The sequence below is a fragment of the Sphaeramia orbicularis genome, chromosome 17, assembly GCF_902148855.1.
Source record: "Sphaeramia orbicularis chromosome 17, fSphaOr1.1, whole genome shotgun sequence".
In the NCBI taxonomy this organism is placed as follows: Eukaryota; Metazoa; Chordata; class Actinopteri; order Kurtiformes; family Apogonidae; genus Sphaeramia; species Sphaeramia orbicularis.
The window spans coordinates 44,987,858-45,014,139 of NC_043973.1; the positions used below are offsets into that span (position 1 = coordinate 44,987,858).

The 26,282-nt window shown below is 36.4% G+C and overlaps 1 protein-coding gene across 1 annotated transcript in view; it reads left to right on the top strand.

Annotated features, from left to right (window-relative positions):
• ctnnd2b (catenin (cadherin-associated protein), delta 2b) overlaps positions 1–26,282 on the top strand; it is a 595,920-nt gene that overhangs the window by 445,363 nt on the left and 124,275 nt on the right. Inside the window, exons 16-17 of the mRNA XM_030159817.1 lie at positions 1,240–1,357; positions 5,317–5,499. Of these exons, the coding sequence (XP_030015677.1) occupies positions 1,240–1,357; positions 5,317–5,499 (301 nt within the window). The remainder of the gene's footprint in view (positions 1–1,239; positions 1,358–5,316; positions 5,500–26,282) is intronic.

The window sequence follows — 26,282 nt, forward strand, 5'->3', positions numbered from 1 at the left end:
ATGGGGATACCTAAACGACAAAGTCTACGCTATGAGACGCGCAACAGTCGCTGAATTGAGAGCAGCCATTGAACGTGAATGCACACAAATACCAACGGAATTGTTTGGTGATGTGTGCGATTCCATTGCTGGGCGTTGTCAGCAGAGTCTGGACCAAGGTTAGAATAGTTTTGGATTTTTTATTATAGTTTAGTTTTATTTAGTTTTTACTTTTTTCCTCTAATTCAGTTAGTTTGAATTAGTTTTCAGAGCAGGTTTGCTAGTTTTTATTAGTTTTCGTTATTTTCTAAATGCTTAGTTTTAGTTTAGTTTTTTTTTTTTATATCTTTTCTCTTCTTCTCCGTCATATTCACATAAATCCCAGACAGGACTCTGCTGCTTTCTCCCAACTTTAGTTTCCATGTTTCCAGGTAGAGTGGGGACCAGAAGACGACTCTAAACCACAAGTGACGAGAAGTGACGGACCGTTAAATATCATATGGTGCCGCTAGCTAAAATTGCTTAAGGGAAATAAATCGATTTCATATCAATCCGACGTTAACAAAGATAAAAACGAGGGGAATTTTATCCATAATTTTTATACGTTTTATTTAGTTTTGTAAACACACAATACAGTTTCAGTTAGTTATCGTTTTTTTCTTTTAATTATAGTTTTTATTTATTTCAGTTAACGAAAATGTTTTTACAATTCTAGTTTTCGTCATTTCATTAGTTTTCGTTAACGATAATAACCTTGGTTCTGATGTAGTATTGTTAGCATGTTCTATTGTTGGAAGCTCCAAGAATAACTCCGGATTCTTTTAGGTCTCATTTTTATAAATTGAATTATTGACTGGATCTGATCACAAACAAAATAGAACTCAGCTGAGGATCCACACCCCAAGCATAGTTTTATTTATTTCAGTTAACGAAAATGTTTTTACAATTCTAGTTTTCGTCATTTCGTTAGTTTTCGTTAACGATAATAACCTTGGTCCGGATCAGAACGGACGTCAGTTTGAGAACAGGCGGTGACAAAACAAGAAAAGTATGTTTCTAAATTCTATTACAGTTTGAAAACTAAATGAGTTTTAATAAACACCTCCTTAACAATTATTTAAAGTGTGTATACATTTTTTGGAACACCCTGTGTATTGTATTTTTCCACATCAACATTTGGCGTCCATCCGTGTTGCGTGTTCATTTTCCAGTCGGTCCGTTCATTGATGAGTCGTGTGTGTGTTCTTGTGTCGGTTACAGGAATGTGAGCTCTGCAGGTGAGGAGGCCCGGAGGAGGATGAGGGAATGCGAAGGCCTGACGGACGCTCTGCTCTACGTCATCCAGACGGCTCTAGGGAGCAGCGAGATTGACAGCAAGGTAGCGCTCAGGATGTGTGCACACGCCCAACAGCAGCCGCAGGCACATGTACATACAAATAAATACACAGAGCTGTTATGAACATGTCGCTGTCCAAGAATACAAATATACTGTATGCAGCTGATTACTCATTATGCATGTGTAGTTTTAATTTACATACATTTACATGAGGTATATGTAAATTTGTTTTATCTGTCTTTGCAGACTGTTGGTATACTGTATATGCATATTAATTGTGTAAAGTTGTTTGCCTGTGGTTAGTATGTTAATCGCATACGCTTTTGGGCCTGAAACAACACACTGTAAAAAAAAAAAAAAAAAAATGTCAGTTGCCCTTTTCAGGCTTAAAGGAGGGTCTAGGAGGATCTAGTCTCAGAAATGGGAGATAATGTTCATCATTAGGATTATATTAGTGTTTAATTATGGGGGAAAAAACAGAGGGACCAGGACACATCCATGGGGTCATGGGGTGGTGGTTTGTCATTAAGGGGAGGTAGGGGATCCCAAAGCAAAACCAGTTTAGACCCACTGCTTTAACCCTTAAAGACTCAGTGGGACCTTTGTGTCCATTTCCAAATGATTTTGTCGCCCTATTTAACCTTTCTTAAATGATTTATCACCATTGTTTGAAATGTTATCCTCTGTATTTTGCAAATTTTCAGTGAAAATCAAGTATTTACAGGGTGGGGAAGCAAAATTTACAATGAACATTTAGTTGTTTTTTCTCAGCAGGCACTACGTCAATTGTTTTGAAACCAAACATATATTGATGTCATAATCATACCTAACACTATTATCCATACCTTTTCAGAAACTTTTGCCCATAGGAGTAATCAGGAAAGCAAACGTCAAAGAGTGTGTGATTTGCTGAATGCACTCGTCACACCAAAGGAGATTTCAAAAATAGTTGGAGTGTCCATAAAGACTGTTTATAATGGAAAGAAGAGAATGACTATGAGCAAAACTATTACCAGAAAGTCTGGAAGTGGAGGAAGCAACAAAAAACGTACCAAAGCTTTTATTAAAGCTCTCAAATCCAAAATCCTAAAGGATCCAACCAAATCCATGAGAAAAATGGCAATTGAACTTGAGGTAGACAACAAGACCGTTAGAAATGCAGTAAAATATGATTTGAAGTTAAAGTCTTACACAAGAACACCAAAACACTTGTTGACAACAGCTATGAAGGAAAAGAGATTGGAAAGGTGCAAGAAAATTCTTACATGGTTCAAGAAAAAGTCCTCCATTGTAACGATCTTTTCAGATGAAAAGATCTTCACTGTCGATGCTGTTCTGAACCGCAGAAATGACAGATTTATCGCAAAATCCAAAGCTGAGGTTAAGGGGACATTCGGAACAAAACATCCTGCTCAAGTTATGGCTTTTGGTTCTGTGGCTTCCGATGGAAAGAAAATGCCTATAAAATTCTACAAAGCTGATGAAAAAAATCCATGTTAATACTTACTACAAGACTCTGAGATACCAGGTATTGCCACGGCTTAAAGCAAACTACCCAGATGGAAATTATGTATGGACACAGGATGGTGCTCCAGCCCACACAGCTAGAAAAATACAAGATTTCTGCAAATCCAACTTTTGCAATTTTTGGGAATCATGTTTATGGCTGCCTTCTAGCCCAGATCTAAACCCTCTGGATTCTGCTATTTGGGGCGTTTTAGAACATGCTACCAATAGAACATCCCACAGCAATGTCGACTTTCTTAAAGATACTATTAAAGAAGAATGGGAGAAGTTGTCACCCGAATATTTGAGGAACACTTGCGCAAGTTTCAGGAAGCGTGTGAAGGCAGTTATTGAGAAAGAAGGAGGACACATAGAATAAAAACATTTTCTATTATGTCAATTTTCTTGTGGCAAATAAATTCTCATGACTTTCAATAAACTAATTGGTCATACACTGTCTTTCAATCCCTGCCTCAAAATATTGTAAATTTTGCTTCCCCACCCTGTACTTATAATTAATTCACTGATCATGTAGTTGTTCATAAAAGCTCAGGTTAAAGTTGAAGGCTATTGTATCAGAAACAGTGAAAACTGATGAAAAACTGACTTTTTTCAGCAAAGATATCAATAACTGAACATAATATATAAATAGGTGTGTCCATCCACTGTCATTGATCCAACTCCATGGGTTTTACATGTGAATCAATGTGGTAGAACAGTGGTTGTAGCGCCGCATTATGTATTAACAGTGCAATATGTAATAATGTAATAATTTTTCAGCTCATTATGTATTAACACCACATTTTATAATAAAATTCTTGAACGCATTTTGTAATAACTTATTACATAATGCAACAGTTATTAAAAAATGCAGGTATAGGACTTTTTTTTAAAGGAAATGTAATAATTTCATGCATTATGTCAAAATTGATGCCTTGACTGGGAAATAACAGCATACTAGTAGAACAACAGTGAGCATTTCAGCTTAATTAGAAATCATTTTTTAAAAACTAGTAGGATGTTTCATTGGTCAAACCTAAATCAAATGTAACTGTATTCATTATAATGGAGAATGTGTTTGTAAACTAGAGACAAAAGCTGCACTAATTAAGTATTAATGACAAGAAACTTACTGGTGCACTGAAATTTGGAAGATACAGTATATATAAGTTATTACAAAATGCAGCAAAGTTTATTACAAAATGTGTTCAAAAAATGTATTGCAAAATGCAGCACTATTACATAATGAGATGAAAAATTATTACATTGTTTCATAATGTCGGGCTACAGTGGTTCTCAAACTTTTTACAGTGGAGTACCCCTGGAAATACACTTTTTTATCCAAGTACCCCCAACTCTTGCTTCAGCATATCTGATTTTAAAAATTGGGCGAAATTTGGTCCTGTGCCAAATGTGATTTTCAAAACTTCATAAACAAACAACATATATTTAACTGTAATATATTAAAAATAACACAGTTTTATGTGTAAATTTTGTGTGCAAAATATAAACTGTAAAGTGCCCTCTATCATTGATAAGAAAAATAAACAAATTGGTCATTAATTCCATCAACAAAAAATAATTACTGAATTACTCAAATAAACTAATTTTGAATAATATAAAATAGAAATGTTCTTCAAATGTTACCAAAGGTTAAACAAGATGACTGACAATAAAACTGTTATATGAATGTATTTATTGTGTTTTATATTTCAAGCATTAATTGTCATTATTTATTTTGCATTCAGTACATGATGACTTATTTAAAGTATTTTTCCCCAGGGGGTACTTGAAAGACTGTTGTAGAAGATGACAGTGTTTCCATGGTAACTACGGAGCCTCTGAACGTCCAAATGGGTCATATCTGATGACCATGAAAAGATGATAAACTGTATTTTACACCAATTATTTACATGTATTGATAGGATTAGTGGATCAATAGTTATTAAACAGTTTAGATCAGTAGATGTTTGGGTGTTTATGGGTTAAAGTATGATGAGAAAAGCTGAGAAAACATGCTAATAAGTGAACTTGCAGAATCTATAAGCCCTCCCAGCTCGTGCCTTTCTGCAGCGCTCTATATATTACTCAACCCAGATAGTTAGCGACGCAGAAACATCACTAGTGAGACAGTGTGTGTGGATGTATGCTTGTTTGTTGGTGCGTACATATGTGTTTCACGCGTGACCTTATTTAGCAGCGTCCTCTGTGTGTGCGTGTGTGTGTGTGTGTGTGTGTGTGTCTGGTTGTGGAGTGGAAGCTCCTCCAAAGGAGATGTGAAGTTTTTAATCCATAAAAATCCTTCACAAGATCAAAGTCAGTGACTGTTGACTGCACAGTTACTCACAACAATAGGATTAGTGTGTGCAGGCGTGTGTCTGTCTGTTGACACCTAGTGCACTGTGTGTGTGTGTGTGTGTGTGTGTGTATGATGATGTGTTTGTGTCCAAATGCGTCCGCTCTTTTCCTTACCCGTCTTCCCTGTCGTCCGTCAGACCGTGGAAAACTGCGTGTGCATCCTGAGGAATCTGTCGTACCGTCTGGCTGCAGAGACGTCCCACAGTCAGCAGGGGGGGTCGGAGGAGCTGGACGGCCTCTTATGTGACACGGGCGGAAAGGATGGCGAGAGTTCTGGATGCTGGGGCAAGAAGAAGAAGAAAAAGAAGGGGCACGACCAGGTGAGGGAACACGTCTTTACTTTTTTTTTTTTGAGCTGCTGTCTTTGTCGTCGTCATCTTCATCGTTGTCGTCTTTATTGTTTTCATTAGCAATTTCTTCAAACATCCTCTATTAAAATTTCTGGTCAGATTCATTTGGATTTTTTATACAACTTCCTTAGGACAATGTCTACAAATGTCTTTTGTTTACAGTTTTGACAAATTGTGATTTTTGCCTTTTTTTTTTGTTTTTTATAATGTTTGAAATTTAACAAATGTGCCTTTACTTATAATGGTCCATATTTTAATGGTTCATAACATGGACGTGGTTACAGATATCAATATAGTTACTATTGAGCACTGATAGAAGTCACATATGGACTTTCATTTGGATCCATGACCTTGAGTGACCTTGAAGGGTCAAACTCAAGGTCACCAATGTCTAGATTTTAACAATCTTATCTGAAACTACAGGTTAGATTAATTTTAAAAATATGTAAGTTCCTTGGGACAATATCTACAAAGTTTATTTACAGTTTTGAGAAATTTAGATTTTTTGAATTTTTATTGAATTTTTGAAATATTACAAATGTGGCTTTACTTATAATGGTCCGTATTTTAATGACTTGTAACATGGAAATTGTTCCAGATTTCAGTCTACTATTAATCACTGATAGGAAGTCATATATTGACTTTGATTTGGGTTCATGACCTTTGACTTTGAGTGATCTTGAAGGGTCAAACTCAAGGTCACCAATGTCTACATTTCAACAATCTTCTTCTCTGAAACTACTGGTCGGATTCATAAACAAACAAAAAAAAATGCTTGGGACAATGTCTACAAAGTTTCTTCACAGTTTTGAGAAATTTAGATTTTTGTCTTTTTTATGAATTTTCAAAATATTACTAAGTTGCCCATGCTTATAATGGTCCATATTTTAATGGTTTATAACATGTAAATAGTTACAGATATCAATATAGTTACTATTGAGCACTGATAGAAGTCATATATGGACTTTCATTTAGGTCCATGACCTTTGACCTTGAGTGACCTTGAAGGGTCAAACTCAAGGTCACCAATGTCTAGATTTTAACAATCTTCTCTGAAACTACGGGTCAGATTCATTTAAAAAAAAAAAAAAAAAAAAAAAAAAAAAAAAAACTAGGTAACTTCCTTGGGACAATGTCTGCAGAGTTTATTTACAGTTTTGAGAAATTTAGATTTTTGGAGTTTTTAATGAATTTTTGAAATATTACAAATGTGGCTTTACTTACAATGGTCCGTATTTTAATGACTTGTAACATGGAAATTGTTACAGATTTCAGTATATTTACTCTTGAGCACCAATAGGAAGTCACATATAGACTTTCGTTTGGGTTCATAATCTTTGACCTTGAATGACCTTGAAGGGTCAAACTCAAGGTCATTAATGTCTAGATTTCAACAGTCTTCTTCTCTGAAACTACCGGTCAGATTCATTTTAATTTTTTTTATGTAGCTTCCTTTGGACAACGTCTTCAAAGTTTGTTCATAGTTTTGAGAATCGTAGATTTTTGAATTTTTGACGACTTTTTGAATTATTAGAAATGTGCCTTTACTCATAATGGTTCATATTTTGATGCAGTCTACTCTCGTTAAACCGCCCGCCGTTATACCGCCATTTTCGCTCACCGCCGACCAAAACCATTGCACAAAAATCCCCAATGCATTATTCCATTAGCTACCGCCATTTCCGCCTATCGCCATCCGCCAGCCCAGTTCCATGCACAAACAACACTCATACCATTGATTTCCCGACCGTTATACCGCCAGCGTGATTGCCATCAAGTACACATAAATTTTAACAATGCACTGAAACAAACGCACCAGACGCTGATCGTGACAAGCTACGAGTAGGTCTACGGAACGGCCACCGTTCATTTATCGCAGAACACTCAGTAGGTCAGGATGTCGGGAAGAGGACGTGGGATTAAGCCAAAGCCTCAAGATGATGGGGTGTCATTTCCCGACACGGTATAATAATGCTTAAAATGTTTCCCCACTTTCAATGATCCCTTACAACATAACAGAATCAAGATTTATTTAGAAACGCAATTAGAACGGGTTAACGGAGGCAGCATAGACATCATATAGTAAAGACATGCACATTATGGACGCAACCCGTTGTAACGCCATTTTCGCTATACCGCCAATTTGGCCGTGAACGGAAGTTGGCGATATAACGAGAGTAGACTGTGGTTTATAACATGTACATGGTTACAGATATCAACGTAGTTACTATTGATCACTGATAGAAGTCATACGTGGACTTTGATTGAATTAGTTGAGTTGTCCTCCAGTGAAAGCTCCACCCACTTCTATTGAGACATTGATCTCCTACATCCAGACCACAGGAGTGGAACATCGAGACAGAACCTGACAACCTCACAAATTCACCTTGTTCTTGATTCTTGACAGAAAATGCCAGTGAGCGACAGGACCATTGGTCCTATTTTTGTTGTTCAGTCTTCTTCCAATTAGAAACCAACCAGTGGCCTGTAGCTGGAGAATCCCTGGGTTTTGTTTATTCGTGGGAAACTTAGTTGAGATTGCAGCATGGTTCATTTATCTTTTATTGCTGCGTCTGCTGGCACAGACTCAGACAAGCTAAAGGTCTGAGCTGGAGGCTGATCTCTTTTACCTCCTTGAACCAAAAGTGGGTCATGTACTGGACTCTCTGTATTATAAATGTCTGTTTCTGAATCTCTCCGAAACATGAACGAGGTACTGCCTATGATGTGGTTATGAGATGAACCAGAAATCCATATATAAGTTTATAAGTAATGGTGTCAAGATTCTATTTTAATCTAGGTAGTTGAATTCTTAAGTTTAATCACATATTAGTCAGTATTAGTTAGGATTCCTTTGTGTCACTAGATTTCTTTGTTAAAGTTTTTAGCATCTTGGTCACATACTAAACTGACAGATTTATGATTACAGGACTTATGTTTTACCTTAAGCACACTTTTAAATACACATGCTCACAGACGATCATAAACAACAAGAGATATGAGGTAAACACACTGTCAATATGGGGTTTTACATAGAGTTGAGGTATCACATCTGCTTGACTTTAGAGTCACATGACACCAGTCCATTTTCTGTGATCCAGCCCACCTAGCACAAGGGGGTCAGCCCATAGTTTGAAGATCAGTTTACAAGGATTATAAAAGTGATGGGCATTGGAATGTCTGGATCCATTTCCCTGCTTGGGGTGTGGATCCTCAGCTGAGTTCTATTTTGTTTGTGATCAGATCAAGTCAATAATTAAATTAATAAAAATGAGACCTAAAAGAATCCGGAGTTATTCTTGGAGCTTCCAACAATAGAACATGCTAACAGTACTACATCAGAACCAAGGTTATTATCGTTAACAAAAACTAACGAAATGACGAAAACTAGAATTGTAAAAGCATTTTCATTAACTGAAATAAATAAAAACTATAATTAAAAGAAAAAAACGATAACTAACTGAAACTGTATTGTGCGCTTACAAAACTAACTAAAACGTATAAAAAATTATGGATAAAATCGTCTTTGTTAACGTTGGATTGATATGAAATTGATTTATTTCCCTTAAGCAATTTTAGCTGGTGGCACCATACGATATTTAATGGTCCGTCACTTCTCACTTCGTCACTTGTGGTTTAGAGTTATCTTCTCGTTCCCGCTCTACCTGGAAACATGGAGACTAAAGCAGCAGAGTCCTGTCTGGGATTTTTGTGAATATGACGGCAAAGAAGATAAAAAATATAGAAAAACTAAAACTAAACTAAAACTAAGCATTTAGAAAATAATGAAAACTAATAAAAACTAGCAAACCTGCTCTAAAAACTAATTCAAACTAACTGAATTAGAGAAAAAAAAGTTAAAACTAAATAAAACTAAACTATAATGAAAAATCCAAAACTATTCTAACCTTGATCAGAACTGGTTGTGGGATTATCTTTAAACCTCCAACACTGTACTGACATTAAAATGACAGATATGCATGGACAGTCTATTACTCAATAAGTTAAAATAATAAACATAGTTGACGTCTTCACTAGTCCCAACTCCTAAGGAGTTGGGACTAGTGTTTATGGCACTGTTTCTGTCCAAGTCCAGCTGTGATAACCATTGTTTCCCATTAATAACATATACTGCTGGGTCCGTCGTAGTCTATTCTACTTAAACTCCTTTAATGAACCGATAATATTTGGGGTACAGAGTCCCTCTTAACCATGTTGCTAATGATATAAATCAACTTTTTGCCAAACTCAGAGTGCACTCTTGACATTGCAATGCACAATAATGAAAATGAAACGAACCACAAAAACTACATTTTACAATATATATACATGTGGATGCACATATATGGACAAAATGGCACAGCCGAACCGGACCCAGAACCAGCAGCCTCTGATACTATGATAGCTCCAACCAAAACAGAGAAACCAATTAAACTCACTGAAATAAGCTGAGTTTAAATGTTAACGGCAACGTTACTGCTGTCTGTTAGTTATCTATGTAATTACTGTTTGCCAGTATCTGATATTTAATTCTACTGTGAATTAAGAAGCACCTCAACAGCAGCAAATAAACCCGGTGGCATTAGTGATGCTTGTCTTTTTAAAATGAAAATTTTAATTCCACAGATCAATCTGACATTACAGAAATTATGAAGCTGACCGGTGATCTGTGGAAGTCTGTTTATTATAATGACAGAAACTGGTCCAAATTTACTTTGATTCTATTAAGATTCTCACAGTAACAATAGAAATCTTAACAAATCTCAAATCTCTTGTAGTTAAAAATATAGTTGTCCTCCAAAGAGGGGTGGTCGTGGTGGGTAAAAAAAAAAAAAAAAAAGAAAAAAAGAAAAACAATGTTTGTTATGTATATGGTTTATGGAACAGAAGTGCAAAAAATAAATAAATAAAAAATAAAAATCCAAATCTCAACAGACCAAACGTCCATCTTCTCACAGGGTGAAAAAGAACTTAAAGGTATTGATAATTCGATGTACCAAAAACCCAATATTGATAGAATAAGTTGATGATAATACATCCATGAGATAGGATGAAGTGTCCACAGACAGAAGTGAAAGTTGATTACCATGGTAAAGGGGATGCTGTGTCTATCTGTTACTGTGCTTTTGCAAAATTACAAATACGTCAATACAGAAAAAAAATAATTTTACATTTTGGTTAAAACCATACCACAAAAAACATGTCTTTTCAGTTCATTTTGATTCAGTAAAAAAAAAAAAAAATCAGAAAATGTTAAAATAGGAAAATTTTAAAATCCAATCCAACTTTATTTGTAAAGCACTTTAAAACAACCACAGTGAACCAAAGTGCTGTGCAGAAGAATAAACGCACAAAAAAAAAAAAAAAAAATTAAAAGCATTAAGAAACAATAAAATCAAATAAATTAAACAAGTTAAAATATAAAAACAGAAACAAAATATCAACATTCCAAGAGTGTCGGGGTTAAAAGGGTTGATGAGGATCACAGCAACGTCCAACAATACCATCACAAATAATCAACAAATAGGTTTAAATTTTCTTGATTATTCGGCTTTGTAGAAGCCAATAATGTAATAACAACCGATAACATAATAACGGCCGATGACATAATAAATTTGCCATTTTTAAAATGTAATAGGCCAAAAACATAATATCTGGCCAATAACGTAATACAAGTCCTGAACCGATAACGTAATAGCTTTTGGCCAATAATGTTATAACTTATTACGTTATTGGCTAAGTTATAACATTTGCAAAGAATTTTTTTTACCTGGCCAATAACGTAATAACCAGCCAATAAGTTATAATGTTAATGGCCAAAAGTTATTTCGTAATCGGTTCAGGACTTTTATTACATTGTTGGCCAGATATTTCGTTATTGGCTTGTTGACAGAGGAAACACAACTAAGATGTCAGTGTGTCAGACTGTTGAAGTAGACAAGTTAGAGAAATTAGTTTTAACAAGGAATTCACGTTTTATTGACTTTTTGAAGCCTGTAGAGGCCAATAATGTAATAACAGCCAATAATGTAATAACAGCCGATAACGTAGTAAATTTGCCATTTTTAAAATGTAACAAGCCTATAACGTAATATCTGGCCAACAACGTAATACAAGTCCTGAACCGATAACGTAATAACTTTTGGCCAATAACATTATAACTTATTGGCTGGTTATTATGTTATTTGCCTGGTAAAAAAAAAAATTCTTTGCAAATGTAATAACTGAACCAATAACATAGTAAGTTATAACATTATTGGCCAAAAGCTATTACGTTATCAGTTCAGGTCTTTTATTACGTTATTGGCCAGATAGTGCGTTTTTGGCCTATTACATTTTAACTCTTTCATGCATGAATTATGAGAACCTTAATCAAGATTTTTTTTCCTGAGTGTTTTTATTCCTCTTTAGGCATGAAAAAAAAACAAAACAATTTGATTGAATTCTTTTTTAAATCAACCTGTTTTTCATGGAGTCACAAAAATGTCCACTCAGCTACATCATGAATTTTATTCTTGAAGCAAAGAAACATGTATTTAAAACCCAATATCATAAAGTGATATAAAAACAGTGAAATGAAACCATGTTTAATGCAGCTAATCTGATGTTTTCTCACATTTTAACATATTCTAATACTAGTTATTACTCACTTCATGGAGATAATATGCAAAAAATAAATATTAACAATTGATTTCCACTCAAGAACCAATTAAGAACAGCAAAGTTACAATAATGGTATGAATTGCAGTTTATGAGATGATGCATAAGTGTCCACTGTGTTGGTTGATATGGAACTAAAACAACAAAACCCATGAATATACAAGAGTAAAGCTGTAGAGGAACTGTCCACTGTAGTGACCACTATGCATGAAAGGGTTAAAAATGGCAAATTTATTACGTTATCGGCTGTTATTACATTATTGTCCTCTACAGGCTTCAAAAAGTCAATAAAATGCGAATTCCTTGTTAAAACTAATTTCTCTAACTTGTCTACTTCAACAGTCCGACACTAAAGTCTTAGTTGTGTTTCTTCTGTCTGTCTCCCATGTTTAACTCTAGTAAACCATGTCTGAAATCTGCCGTTTTTTTAGTATTTCCGAAATAATTGGTAGCGATCCAACGTGGCAGGTTGGATCAGCTACAGACGCCCATAGTCGGACTTCGCCCCTCTTTGTAGCGTAACCCTAACCCTTTCTGACTCACAGAAACAGTGGCACAGCTTTGGGCGATGGGGAACGTTTCAACTTCATGCAAATGTGATTTGGCTCGCTTGAGAAACAACCACAATCAATTTGTTTAGCTCCCACTGGAGACGGGGAAAAAGAGTTGTTTTCTCTAAAGGAATTTTAAACAAAATGGAGATAAAAAAAAAATGGATTACAGCGGTCATTGGCTTCACAGTAAACACCTTTATCAAGCTATTTCCTCAAATTGTGGCCGCACAGGGGAAAAGCGACGTTTATCCGAGGCAGGCTTTTATTTCTAATTCCCTCTGATAACTATCACAGGTCAATCAACAGGTTCAGTATGTGGACAAAAGTATTGGGACACGTTGAATTCAGGTGTTTCTTTTCTAACAGGGGTCTGGGATACGAAACAATAATAACAAATGTCATAATATCTATATAATGTTGTATAATGTATACTGAACAACAAAAGAAACGCAAGTATGTTTCGGTATTGGTTTATATGGGAGTTTTATTATGAATATTGGTTTCATATGAGATATTTATATCCAACTGTGAAATTTACAGTGGCAGTACATTGAATTGTGTCCATAACAAAAGTTTTGATAGTCCTGGATGAGTTGATGGTCACGGAGATGGGCCAAGCGAATATGGCGATCCTGATTACGGGTGGTCACACGTGGTCTTCTGGATCTTGGTCTGTCCCAAGTGGTCCCTGTGTCACGGAATTGTGTCCTCAGCCTACTGATGGTGGACTCGTGCACTTGCAGACGTCTGGCAACGTTGCGAACCGTTAAACCAGCATCAAGCATACCAATGGCGCGTTCTCTCAGATTATCATTAAGGCGAGGTCTATTATAGACGAATTAGTAGAGTAATATTTTTTTCCATAACAGAGGCATCGTGGTAATGCAGTAACTTTTGAATCTTACCATTTCTTTTCATAGCCCCCGGATAAACAAAGGGAATTGCCACTCCCATTTGTTGCTCCCACTACCATATCACTCAAAACGTACCGCACCTCCGATACTTTGTACACGTGCTCAACACCACACGTGGTCGTGTTTGCCTGCAAACACACGCTCCAATGGTTACAACTCACTTATTTTAATGTGTATCTCAGTTGACAATTCAACAGGACAGCTGAACTCTTGCCTAAATTAACGACCAAAACTTGCGTTTCTTTTGTTGTTCAGTATAATAATAAGTATTTAATATAATGTTAATATTGTCGAATGAGTTTATTCTACTTGGGTATAGGCCTATTTTGTTCATTGTTCTGGCTTGAAGTCTAAGGACAGGAGTGAGTATTTAAAACATTATTAGGTTAAGTTATTTGATGATGAGAATGGGGGTGAGATTAAATAAGTTTTTCTTCTTCCCCCTCCTTTGTGAGTACAGATGAATGATTTTGGAATTTTGAATTGCTCGAAATAAACAAATAAAATAAAAAATGAAAAAAAAATCTATATCATAATACTGGAAGGTCTCAGTGTGTGTGTGTGGGTGTGTGTGTGTGTGTGTGTGTGTGTGTGTGTGTAAAATGTAGGTGTTTTTAACTGTCCAACTTGGTACCTACAGTTGAGGAATAGTCCCATCTCCACATTAAATATCTTGTCAACTTGATAGGACCAATATTTTCAGAGATATTATTAATTTTGAAATACAGTCAACTTACAATCACGTTGCGTTGCCTTTGACAGTTGACAGGAAGTGTAGTACCATGCTACATGATGGGAAATGAAGTTAAAAACAGGAACGCCGCATTTACTAACTTCAGTCCCTAGATATCGGTATTAATATGACCCATGGTTCCTCACAGGTCAACGCGCTAGTAGTTTTATATTAGGATAAATATCATTACATTGGTTAGTTTGGTTTAAATTGTTATCTTTGCTTCCAAAATGCCTCAGAGATGGTTTTTACTTAGTTTCTTTCAACAATTTTTATAATTTTTTTCTGCCATTAAACTTTCAGACTGATCTCATGTCAGTTCTTATGGCATTTGGCGTGCGAGACGTATGCATTTTTGTCCTTTCACGTGTTTTTCAACGCCATTTGATGGCGTGTCAATTTACGCAAAGATCTCCAGTTCACATAATCATGACCATAACCCTCAGTACTGTATGTGGTATTTGACGCAGCGTTTTTACTTAATTTCTCTCAACACTGATTTTTTTTTTTTTTTTATCCACGACTATGATTTTAAATGTTCTTCCTTTACATTTCTAAAATATTTTTCATTCTCTGACTGTAAATAATAATTTTCTACCACAACTAACCATCCACTTTCTTCACATCTCACTAAAGAAGAAAAATCTCTGATTAAACTTAAAAGAAATACTGATCTTTTTATCTCAAATCAGCATGAACAGGACATCTTACAGCTGTAGACATGATGTGTCCAAATATTTATGTCCATATAGTTTATAAAACAATCAAATCATCAATCAAATCATAGTCATGGATACATAAAGAAAGAGAGAAATTAAGTAAAACCATCTCTGAGGCATTTTGAAAGCAAATTTTGGAGACAATTTAAACCAAACTAACCAATGCAATGATATTTATTTACTAAAACTAGCAAAATAAGAATATACACAAGAAATATTAAAACTGGAAAAAACACAGTAATAGGATAAATAGCATCTAAAACACAACCAGAAGATAAAACAAATAAAAGTCACATACTTGCCAGTGAAAATAGGCGTGTCTTTAAAAAAGATTTAAAGTGCTCAGATGTGATGAAAGTAGATGGTTAGTTGTGGTAGAAAATTATTATTTATAGTCAGAGTATGAAGAAATATTTTAGAAATTTAGCGATAGAACATTTAAAATCTACAAAACTAACCAATGCAATGATATACAGGGTGGGGAAGCAAAATTTACAATATTTTGAGGCAGGGATTGAAAGACAGTGTATGACCAATTAGTTTATTGAAAGTCATGAGAATTTATTTGCCACAAGAAAATTTACATAATAGAAAATGTTTTTATTCTATGTGTCCTCCTTCTTTCTCAATAACTGCCTTCACATGCTTCCTGAAACTTGCGCAAGTGTTCCTCAAATATTCAGGTGACAACTTCTCCCATTCTTCTTTAATAGTATCTTTAAGAAAGTCGACATTGCTGTGTGAGGTTCTATTGGTAGCATGTTCTAAAACGCCCCAAACAGCAGAATCCAGAGGGTTTAGATCTGGGCTAGAAGGCGGACATAAACATGATTCCCAAAAATTGCTAAAGTTGGATTTGTTGCTGTTGTCAACAAGTGTTTTGGTGTTCTTGTGTAAGATTTTAACTTCAAATCATGTTTTACTGCATTTCTAACGGTCTTGTTGTCTACCTCAAGTTCAGTTGCCATTTTTCTCATGGATTTGGTTGGATAGTTTAGGATTTTGGATTTAAGAGCTTTAATAAAAGCTTTGGTACGTTTGTTGTTGCTTCCTCCACTTCCAGACTTTCTCGTAATAGTTTTGCTCATAGTCATTCTCTTCTTTCCATTATAAACAGTCTTTATGGACACTCCAACTATTTTTGAAATCTCCTTTGGTGTGACGAGTGCATTCAGCAAATCACACACTCTTTGACGTTTGCTTTCCTGATTACTCCTATGGGCAAAAGTTTCTGAAAAGGTATGGATAATAGTGTTAGGTATGATTATGACATCAATATATGTTTGGTTTCAAAACAATTGACGTAGTGCCTGCTGAGAAAAAACAACTAAATGTTCATTGTAAATTTTGCTTCCCCACCCTGTATATACTAATATAAAACTATATTATGACATTTATCATTATTGTTTTGTATCCCAGACCCCTGTTAGAAAAGAAACACCTGAATTCAGCATGTCCCAATACTTTTGTCAGTATAGTGTATCTCATGATATGACTCTGGCAGGATTTTTGGATTCTTTTTTCCGAGGCTTTGGCAGGTTTCAGTATTGGCAGAAAAGCGCTCCGGTCCAGTCAGGATGAACTTGTCGCACAGATCACAGGTGTCATTTCCGTGGGTGCTCGAGGGCGCGTTGCCATATTGTTGGATATTCCCGCAGAAATGCGCTTCGGCTGCTCATGAGAGGAAATGCAGGTTTGGAATATGTACGAATGACGTTTAAGATCATATCTGATGGAGCTGAAACATGGCACCCACCAACCACCTGCATCTGGAAAGTCTGGCTAACGTACTGTTCTGAATATTAATATAACGAGGACTTCTGAGGTGCATCAGAGGTGTTTTCTCACGGTGACGTTGTTAATTCTCTGAACGATGGACTGCGTCTGTAGTCATTATACTTGTGCTTTAAAATAAATATGGTGATCAGTGATTGCTACTAAAATACCACCTGGAATCAAATGAATAGTTTAATCAAAGACTTGCTTGTTTTTTTTTATGTTTCTCAGCTCTCAGCTTCGGCGTACGATTGATTTTTTAATTCAGATTTTAATATTCGTCGTATCTTATAATTACATTTTTACATTCACCGTATATAGCAGCATCTCATTGAATTGTAATGTAAAAAAATACATGTATAATGTATAAAATTCTTGACTTAATTCCAGTGCATAATGCATGAGGAATTTACTTTGCTTTGTTTAACTCCGTACAGATTTGTTTTCCTGGCGGTTCTTCATACAAAGGGCAGTTGAAGTTGAACAGAGGAACAAATCAGAGAACGCAGAGGTCTTAGTTTAGCTTCAACAACCAATGAATGTTTTGTTATAAAACAGGGGGGTCAGACTCATATTAGTTCAGGGGTCATATTCAACCCAGTATGATCTGAAGTGGGCGGGACCAGTCGAATAATAACATAATAACTGATAAATAGTGTCAACGCTAAACTTTTTTCTGTGTTTAGGAGTGAATAAGGTAAAATTATGTTATGAAATTGTTTACATCTACAAACTATCATCTAAAATATGTGAATAACATGAAAAATCTGAAATTTTTAAAGAAAAATAAGTGCAATTTTAACAATATTATGTCTCAGTTTATCATTTACACATGTACATTAGAAGTTTCAGATCACAGTGGATCTACAAAACATTTAGTTAAAGGCAGAATATTGTTAAAATTGCACTGACTTCTCTTAAGACATTTCAGGTTTTTTCATATTTTTCATATTTTTTCAGGATATTTCACAATTTTGGGGAAAGGATAGTTTGTAAATATAATATGCACTGTAAGCCCGGAATTTGTATTTACTAAAATGCTTTAATTACAATGTACTTAAATGATTTAAGTTTTATATTCTACTAATTTGTAGACATAGTTGAAAGTACGAAAAAGTTTAAGTTGAATGGATTTAAAACACTAAGTTTTAGTCATGACCACACCTTTTTATCTCTGTATTGCATTGTGGGTATTGGGCATGTTGTTGAAAATGGGTTATTTTTTATGTGCAGGGGTTCAGCGGGGTTGTGGTGTTAGTGTTAATTTGGATTTAATGTGTGTATGTCAGTGTTTATTGGCCTTTTTGTGTTTGTTTTTGTATTTTTTTTTGGAGTTGCACTATGAGTCAGAGCCATAGGCCGAATAATGGATTTACTGTTCATCTATGATAGTTCTAGTGTAGTGGAAATCTTAAAGCTTTGGCAGATTAAAAGCACTTTCTGTACTGGCAAATTACATTAAGATAACTTCCTGCCCAACTTTCATCTATGCTACAATATATTAAGTTGAAAAATTAGACAAAGCCATTTATCTTGCAAAAGATTTTAATTTAAATCAACTTGAAATTTAATAAAATGAACTGATGATATTAAGTCTAAGGATTATACAAAGCCACTGACATTTCAACAAATTTTAAGTTAAATGAACTTGGCATTTAGTGTGTTGTACTTAAAATAGCAATTCTATTCAAATCAAGCATTTAAGTTTAATACACTCTACTTTTCATTACTCATTACTTAAATTTTTTAAGGCAATGAGTTACCTGAGATTTTTTAAGTAAACTCAACTTATCCGGTCTTACAGTGTGATAATATAAATATAATAGAATTTTCAAGCAATTTTATTTTTTTACACTTAAACAATAAGCAAACAGGTGGTTCCAGGCACAACAAACCCCACCCCTCGCACATATTGCCGCTAATTTTGGCATTGATCCAGCTGATGTCATCACAGGGTTTATTTCTGCACAGGGGTAAAATCAGTACGATAGGTTTCACTACCGGATGTTTACATCGAACAGCATACGTTTGTGCATGACGACAGTTTGGAGCATGCGCATAATTCTTAGGGGATAAAAAAAAAATATATAGGGGTAAAAATTGTATGTGACACCAGATTGGACCCTGTGGCGTGCTGGTTTTTGGCCCACTGGACATATGTTAGACACCCCTGTTTTGGACTGGGCGATAAAATGATAACGATATATATCGCGATATAACTTTTCCTAGATAGAAATATGAGACATGCTCGATACAATTCTGATAGAATTCATTCATGTGGGCATCCACACATAAAGTCACTTGCGCTAACAAAACTGAAACTTAACATGCTTTGAACGTCCGAATCCCAACTTCTGTGTCTCTCTTATACAGCAGATCTTACAGGACTTTTTCACAACTTCTAGCCTGTATCCAATGGACCCCCACAAATGCTGGGCCCCATGAATTGTGTCATGCTCACCCCCCCCCCTTATGGGTGTATATTGGCAAGAATCTGGCAACACAATACAAATCACAATACTAGGATCACAATATAATATATTGCGATATATCTCAATACAGTTAACATGGCGATATTTTTTGTAGTTTCTTTTTTTAAACGATTATTTTCTGGAAAAACTTTGCATAAATACAGTTTTAACATGCTGATTTACCAGTAAAAAAAAAAAAAAAAAAACACAAATAAATAAATGAATAATGTTTTACAGACATTACAGTTTAAGATCCATAGTGTTCAGTCCCTGAATCATCCAACATCAAAACATTATTTTTGTGTATTCGCAATAAAAAAATCCAAACATTTGCCTCTTTCAGGCTGTAAAAAGTGCTTTTAGGATTATCCATTATTTAACGAAACAGCATTATCAGTTTAAAAAAAAACTACATTTATGACCTGCAATATCACAATAGTACTGTTATAGTACACAAAAAACAGAACAAAATACCCATGTGAACATAGAAATAAAAGAGCTGGAAAAACAAACAAAAAAAAAAGAACATCTGCTATGTCTGCATTTGAATAAATACCTAAAAATATCGATACAGTACTTTTTCATATCGATACAGTATCATGAAGTGAAATATTGTGATATATTGCGATACCGATATTTTCTTACACCCCTGCTTATCGGTGCTCCCAGACTGCAATATATGTATTTCTCTCTCTCTCTCTCTCTCTCTCTCTCTCTCTGGTGTCTTCACAACTAACTTAGGAGGAACGGAAAATTTTAGCTTGACAAAAAATAGTGATTTGATTTATATTGTGAAACATTTTGTTGTCGTCTGATATGACAAAAATTATCGCGATATGCTTTTTTTCCATATCGCCCAGCCCTACCCCTGTTATAAAATCACCAGTCCTTCTGTTAAGTGTCGTAACGCAGGTGATCGGCCTTTCCTTAAAACTCTAGACTCAGTTTCTCATGTCACTACTTCTGTTCAGGAACATTTGCTCAGTTCATCTTAGGTTCACACTTTCCAAAGACTCGGTTGAATATTTATGAGCGCGCTACAGCTTTCTTTGATATTCATGATGTTTGAGCCAGAGTTGTTTTCTACGTCAACCACTGACATTCACCTACCACCTGGATTATTTGGGCGAACATCGTCGAAATAAGACGAGTCCAAGGCATGTATATATATATTTATATGTATATCGAGAAGAAGAAGATGTGACATGACTGCTACAGCTAACATTAACCGGGAAAAAAAAAAAAAGCAAACGGACGCGATCACGTATAAGCGAACGTGTTTACATCGTATTCTTTGATGTAAAAATGTGTTTGATCAGAATCCCAGAGACTTTAATTCCCCCTAAATCTGGCATTTTTCAAAATATTTTCCACCGCAGCCTCCCGAGTGTGGTTTTTACAGATTAATTCCATATACTCACTCACCTGTGCTCAGAATATATTACTAAACTGATCGTATTCTCTCCGGTTTTCCCGGTTGTGTCCATCTGTTGCCAACAGGCGGAATTTCATCCTCCGTTTAGTTAAAAAAAATAAGTGCTCTTTCAGTTGAAGATCTGGCAGAAACCAAAACGGCTGCCTCGGAATAGGCTCGGAGCTCTTATCATGCTAATAAGCAATCAGCATCACATTCTGGTCGAGTGGAAGACATCTTTTTACAACTTCTAGTGAAGCAGTGGGAATTGAAAACCAAACACTTCCGGTAGATCAGGAAGGGTGAATTGCTCATTAGTCCTGCTCGCCTTTTCATGATTCACTGGGAAAAAAAAAAGGGGGGGGGGGTTAAAAATGGTAGTCATGATCCAGGCCTGTGACTGCCATTTGTCGAGCAGACCGTCAGCTAAGTTTTGTGTGAATCCAGGCAGAACCAGGCAGATGAGGGATCTTCAAACTAACCCCAGGATCAAAATTGTAAAGGGACAAATTCACGATAATAATGAAGCCCCCTCCCCTCTGTGGGTCTGTCTCCACTCCACTGCAGCTGTGGGTGATTAGCATGAAGGAGCGAGTGGGGAGAGAGTGGGGAGTGGGCAGAGCTCCATTAACGGGGGTGGGGGAGGGGGAGGGGTGAGGAGAGGAGAGGAGAGGAGAGGAGAGGAGAGGAAAAATGAGGAGAGAGGAGAGGAAAGGAAAAATGAGGAAAGGAAAGGAAAGGAAAGGAAAGGAAAGGAAAGGAAAGGAAAGGAAAGGAAAGGAAAGGAAAGGAAAGGAAAGGAAAAATAAGGAGAGAGGACAGGAGAGTAAAAATGGGGATGGGGGTGAGGAGGAGGGAAGGGGTGGGATGGAGAGGAGAGGAGAGGAGAGGAGAGGAGAGGAGAGGAGAGGAGAGGAGAGGAGAGGAGAGGAGAGGAGAGGAGAGGAGAGGAGAGGAGAGGAGAGGAGAGGAGAGGAGAGGAGAGGAAAAACAAGTGAAGTAGACGAGGAGAAATGAGGAGAAGATATAAGGGGAGAGGAAACAAGAGAGAAGAGAGCAAAGTAGAGGAAACATGAGGAGAGGAGGAGCAATGAAGGTAGAGGAGGAAAAATAAGGAGAATCGAGGATAAATTCAATCCGGAGAAAAAAACAAAGAGATGAGATTGGAGAAGAGAGGAGGGCATAAAAGGAGAAGAGGAGAAACAAGAAGATGAAACGAGGAGTAAAGGAGTAGGCAAAGAGAGGAGACGGAGGAGGAGTAAGGAGTGAAGACAGACAGTGGAGGACAGATTCATGGATGGGTTTATTATTTATGATTTTAATTTGGTTCCTACTGTCAGTGTTAAAGATGGAGGAGGACCACTGGAAAAAATAAACCAGTCCAACTACATTACAGTGATCCTTTATTTTTCGCGGTTAATGGGGACCGGCGCCCCCCGCGAAAATCGAAAATCTGCGAACTGAAGCCGGAGCCCCCAGAGCCTATCCTAGACCTAGGTACATGTATGTATGTATCTATAAATAGTATATAAGTACTGCAAATGTAATAATTATGAAATAAATGAGATATATATAAAAGAAAACAATGATTAGTACATGTATATGTCACAGTTGAGATTGAAATCCAGTAGGATTCTTAATCCTACTAGGACAGATAGTAATTGTAGTTTGTCCTAGGACAAACTAAAATTCCTATCTGTAAAATTCTAAATTCTCTAAAATTTCAATCTGTCCTAGTAGGATTTGGAATCCTACTAGGACAGATTGAAATTTTAGTTTGTCCTAGGACAAACTGAAATCCTACAAGAAATTAGGATCTGAAGATTGGAATTCCAATCTGTCCTAGGAGAATTTACAATCCTACTAGGACAGATTGGAATTCTATTTGGAAGTGGGATCTGAAGATTGGAATTTTGGAATTTCAGTCTGTCCTACGATTTCGCCATCACCATTCCAGCTGAATTATTTTCATATCTTAGAAACAGTATATGGCCCTTAGGTCAATACACATTGTAACCAGGATGCCAGCTGTCCTATCTAGTCCAACCTTATTCAATGGCCGTTTGTAACTGTCATTGGTATGTAAATGAGACACATTTGTATTCAAAAATCAGTAGAATTTGAAAAACGTACCTGTAAACAACCCGTTGCCATGGCAACATACAGTTTTATTATTATCTAATTGTTGCCAAGCCATTCAGAAAATGTTCGATGTTAAAGTTGGCATTGGCATTTTGCTGCCCCCTGGTCTAGATGGTAGGGTTAAAAGTAAAAGAAGTAAAAGAAACAACAATATTCTTACAAACCATGATTTTATTCAGAATTTACACAGACTTTGAATCTAATATTCTATAGCTAAGCTTCAAAGACTTTTTCTAAGACTTAGGGGCCGTTTACACGGTGTAGGATTCAGTCGACTCCGGGAAGATTTCATCGCGGATAAGCCTTCTGTTAACATGGAAACGGTGCCTAGAGTGCCTGAATCCGGAAACTTTTGATACCAGGGTCCAGGGTGGAATGTTATCGATACGCTCCGTATTTCAGCTCCGTGTTAACGCGAATCGGAGCGTTCCGGGGTGAAATATGACATCACCGCATGCGCGCGCAGCCAAGAACCGCCAGTTAACCCACTCCAGGCCAGTTGGTGGCGGTAATGCGCCTCCAAGCTGGTTTGCCAGCCTCTATGACACAATAAAGCTGCAGAAAAAGAAGGAACAACCACAACAACAATGGCCGGTTTCAGAACAACATACGTGCTGCTAACTGTGCTCAGCTCGTCTGTCCAGACAAAGAAGTCCTGCGTCTTTGTACGACCACTCACCATTGTTGTTTGTAAATAGTATTGTCCGCCTCCTCCTCTTCTTCTTCTTCTTCTCCTCATTTAAAGGCTGTCTAAACCGGAAATCGTTTGTGCGCAGGTGCGTGTTTTACCGCCACTGTTTCACTACAGCTCTACATCGCCAGCTACTGGTCTGGCATGGCCACTACAGCGTATTCAGCCGTCCTCGCGGACTCATGTTAACGCAGATCGTTATCATAGCGGCTTCGTCTTAATGCGGAATGATTTTATAACGCAAAGGAGAAATCTTTGCGGAGTGTTGCCGTGTAAACGTACCCTTAAATGTGCTGCATACTACTCACTAGTTAAGAGACAATAACCTTAGTCTATAGTACTAACTTCAAAATTTCAAACGAGTAATACTATAGAGGTTTTGTTAGTTGTTTTTTTCTAATACTTAAAGGTGCTACATACTACTCAATAGTGACAATGAACTTAGTCTATAGCTAACTTCAAAATTTCAAACAAGTAATACTACAGAGGTTTTGTCAGTTATTTTTCTAATACTTAAATGTGCTACATACTACTCAATAGTGACACTAACGTTAGTCTACAGCTAACTTCAAAATTTCAAATAAGTAAGACTACAAAGGTTTTTCCTTACACTGATATAGATATGAAAGATATGAAAATAATTCAGCTGGAATAGTGATGGCGAAATTGTATGCTTACCTATGCTGAAATTGACTGGAATTTTGGCTGTGAAATGATTCAGTCTATTTTCCATACATTTTGATATAATCTGACATTCTCCTAATAGAATTCGAGATTGTCCTGACAGAATTCTTATATTTTTTGCCGTATTTTTCCAATCTTCAGATCCCACTTCCAAATAGAATTACAATCTGTCCTAGTAGGACTGTAAATTCTCCTAGGACAGATTGGAATTCCAATCTTCAGATCCTAATTTCTTGTAGGATTTCAGTTTGTCCTAGGACAAACTACAGTTACTATCTGTCCTAGTAGGATTAGGAATCCTACTGGATTTCAGTCTCTACTGTGACATATACATGCATATATATAGATCGGATACATGTACATGTACGTACTGTAAAACATCTGAAAGAAAAGAATGTAGAAAGTAAACAAAACACACACACACACGTGCATACGTACTAACAGCTGATACGTACTCTCTCCTCTCTTCATTCGTGACGCTTATCCATTGTATACGTACACACGAACACACGCACATCTACTCCCAGCTCTCTTTTCCTCTCATACGCACAAGAAACGAATCAGTTCTCTCTCTCTCTCTCTCTCTTTGGTCTCGAGCATCAACACACACAAGCACATGTACATGGGCATGCATGAACTGACATTTCTACATTTTCTCCCTCTCTCGCTCGGGGTAAGCGGTTGCTGGGCCGTCTGCGTTTCTCGTGTTGCTTACAGGAGGCTGTGAGTCATCGTTTGACGTTTCGCTGGCAGCTGCGGCCTCTCGTCTGCTGTGGGGTGGATTTTCGCGGAATTTAACGCAATTTTTTCTTGATTTTTTATTTTTTGATGAATATTTCTGAAAAGTCCGCGAATAACTAAAACCGCGGAACTTAAAGCGCGAATTGGCAAGGGATCACTGTAGATAACTCCAACCATACTATATAAGGTAACCCAGTGGAACCAGTGCATCCATATGGGTAAAAGTATGGTTTTGGAACATATAGGACATGGCAGATGTTTGTATAAATACAGGAGTGAGTGGAGGAGCAGATCATGTTTTGTTTACTGCAGCTGGTCTGAATAGCGGTGCAGAATTTACAGTCTGTTGTTTGGCAGTGAAAGGATAATGTGCACATGTTTTTGTATATTGTGGAGCTTCAGCTGCTGTATATTAGAATTTGTTACAGAAGGTTGTTTTTTTGTCGTATTATATATGCTTAGTTTAACAGCTCACGAGGATTGACGATGATGTTTGGGTTGGATTTGGACGTATTTTAGCAGACTTCCTTCAAATGTATTCTCCTGAAAAACAGGGAAGTAAAAGTTTGGGCTTTTTTCCACATTGACTGGAAACAGTTTGTGTCAGATAGATTTTTTATTTATTTTTATTGAATGTCCTTTGCAATGGATGTTCAATCAATCAATCAAACAACCAATCAATCAATCCAGTTTTATTTATATAGTGCCAAATCATAACAAAAGTTATCTCATGACACTTTACATATAAAAGTGGTCGAAACCAGACTCTGAAGCCAATTTACAGAAACCCAACAGAATCCTCTAGGACACTGTTACGCCCCGGCCTAGGGGTTCACCAGGGCGAACATAATATGCTAACAGGGCCAGATTAACACTTCATTGTACCCTGGGCAACAATATTCAAGGGCCCCATCATCACAACCCCAGGATCCCTATAATCTGGCAAAATACAGAATAAGTTCCAGGAATATATGTAAATATACCCCATACTTCAATATCTAACTATCATCAAATGCATTTTGATGTACAAATGTGTAAATGCTCGTAGAACTACAAGTGCACCACTATAGCCTCTTGTCAAGGCCACTCACTTGCATATGATGATATGAAAACAAAACACATTAGCATCAGTATAATCTAAAATTGATCCACTACATTAGAAAGAGAGGGAAGTGTCCTCCATTTTCACAAAAAATAAATAAACCATTTCCAAAGTATCCAGTATTTATTTAAGAACACTTTTTGCCAACACAA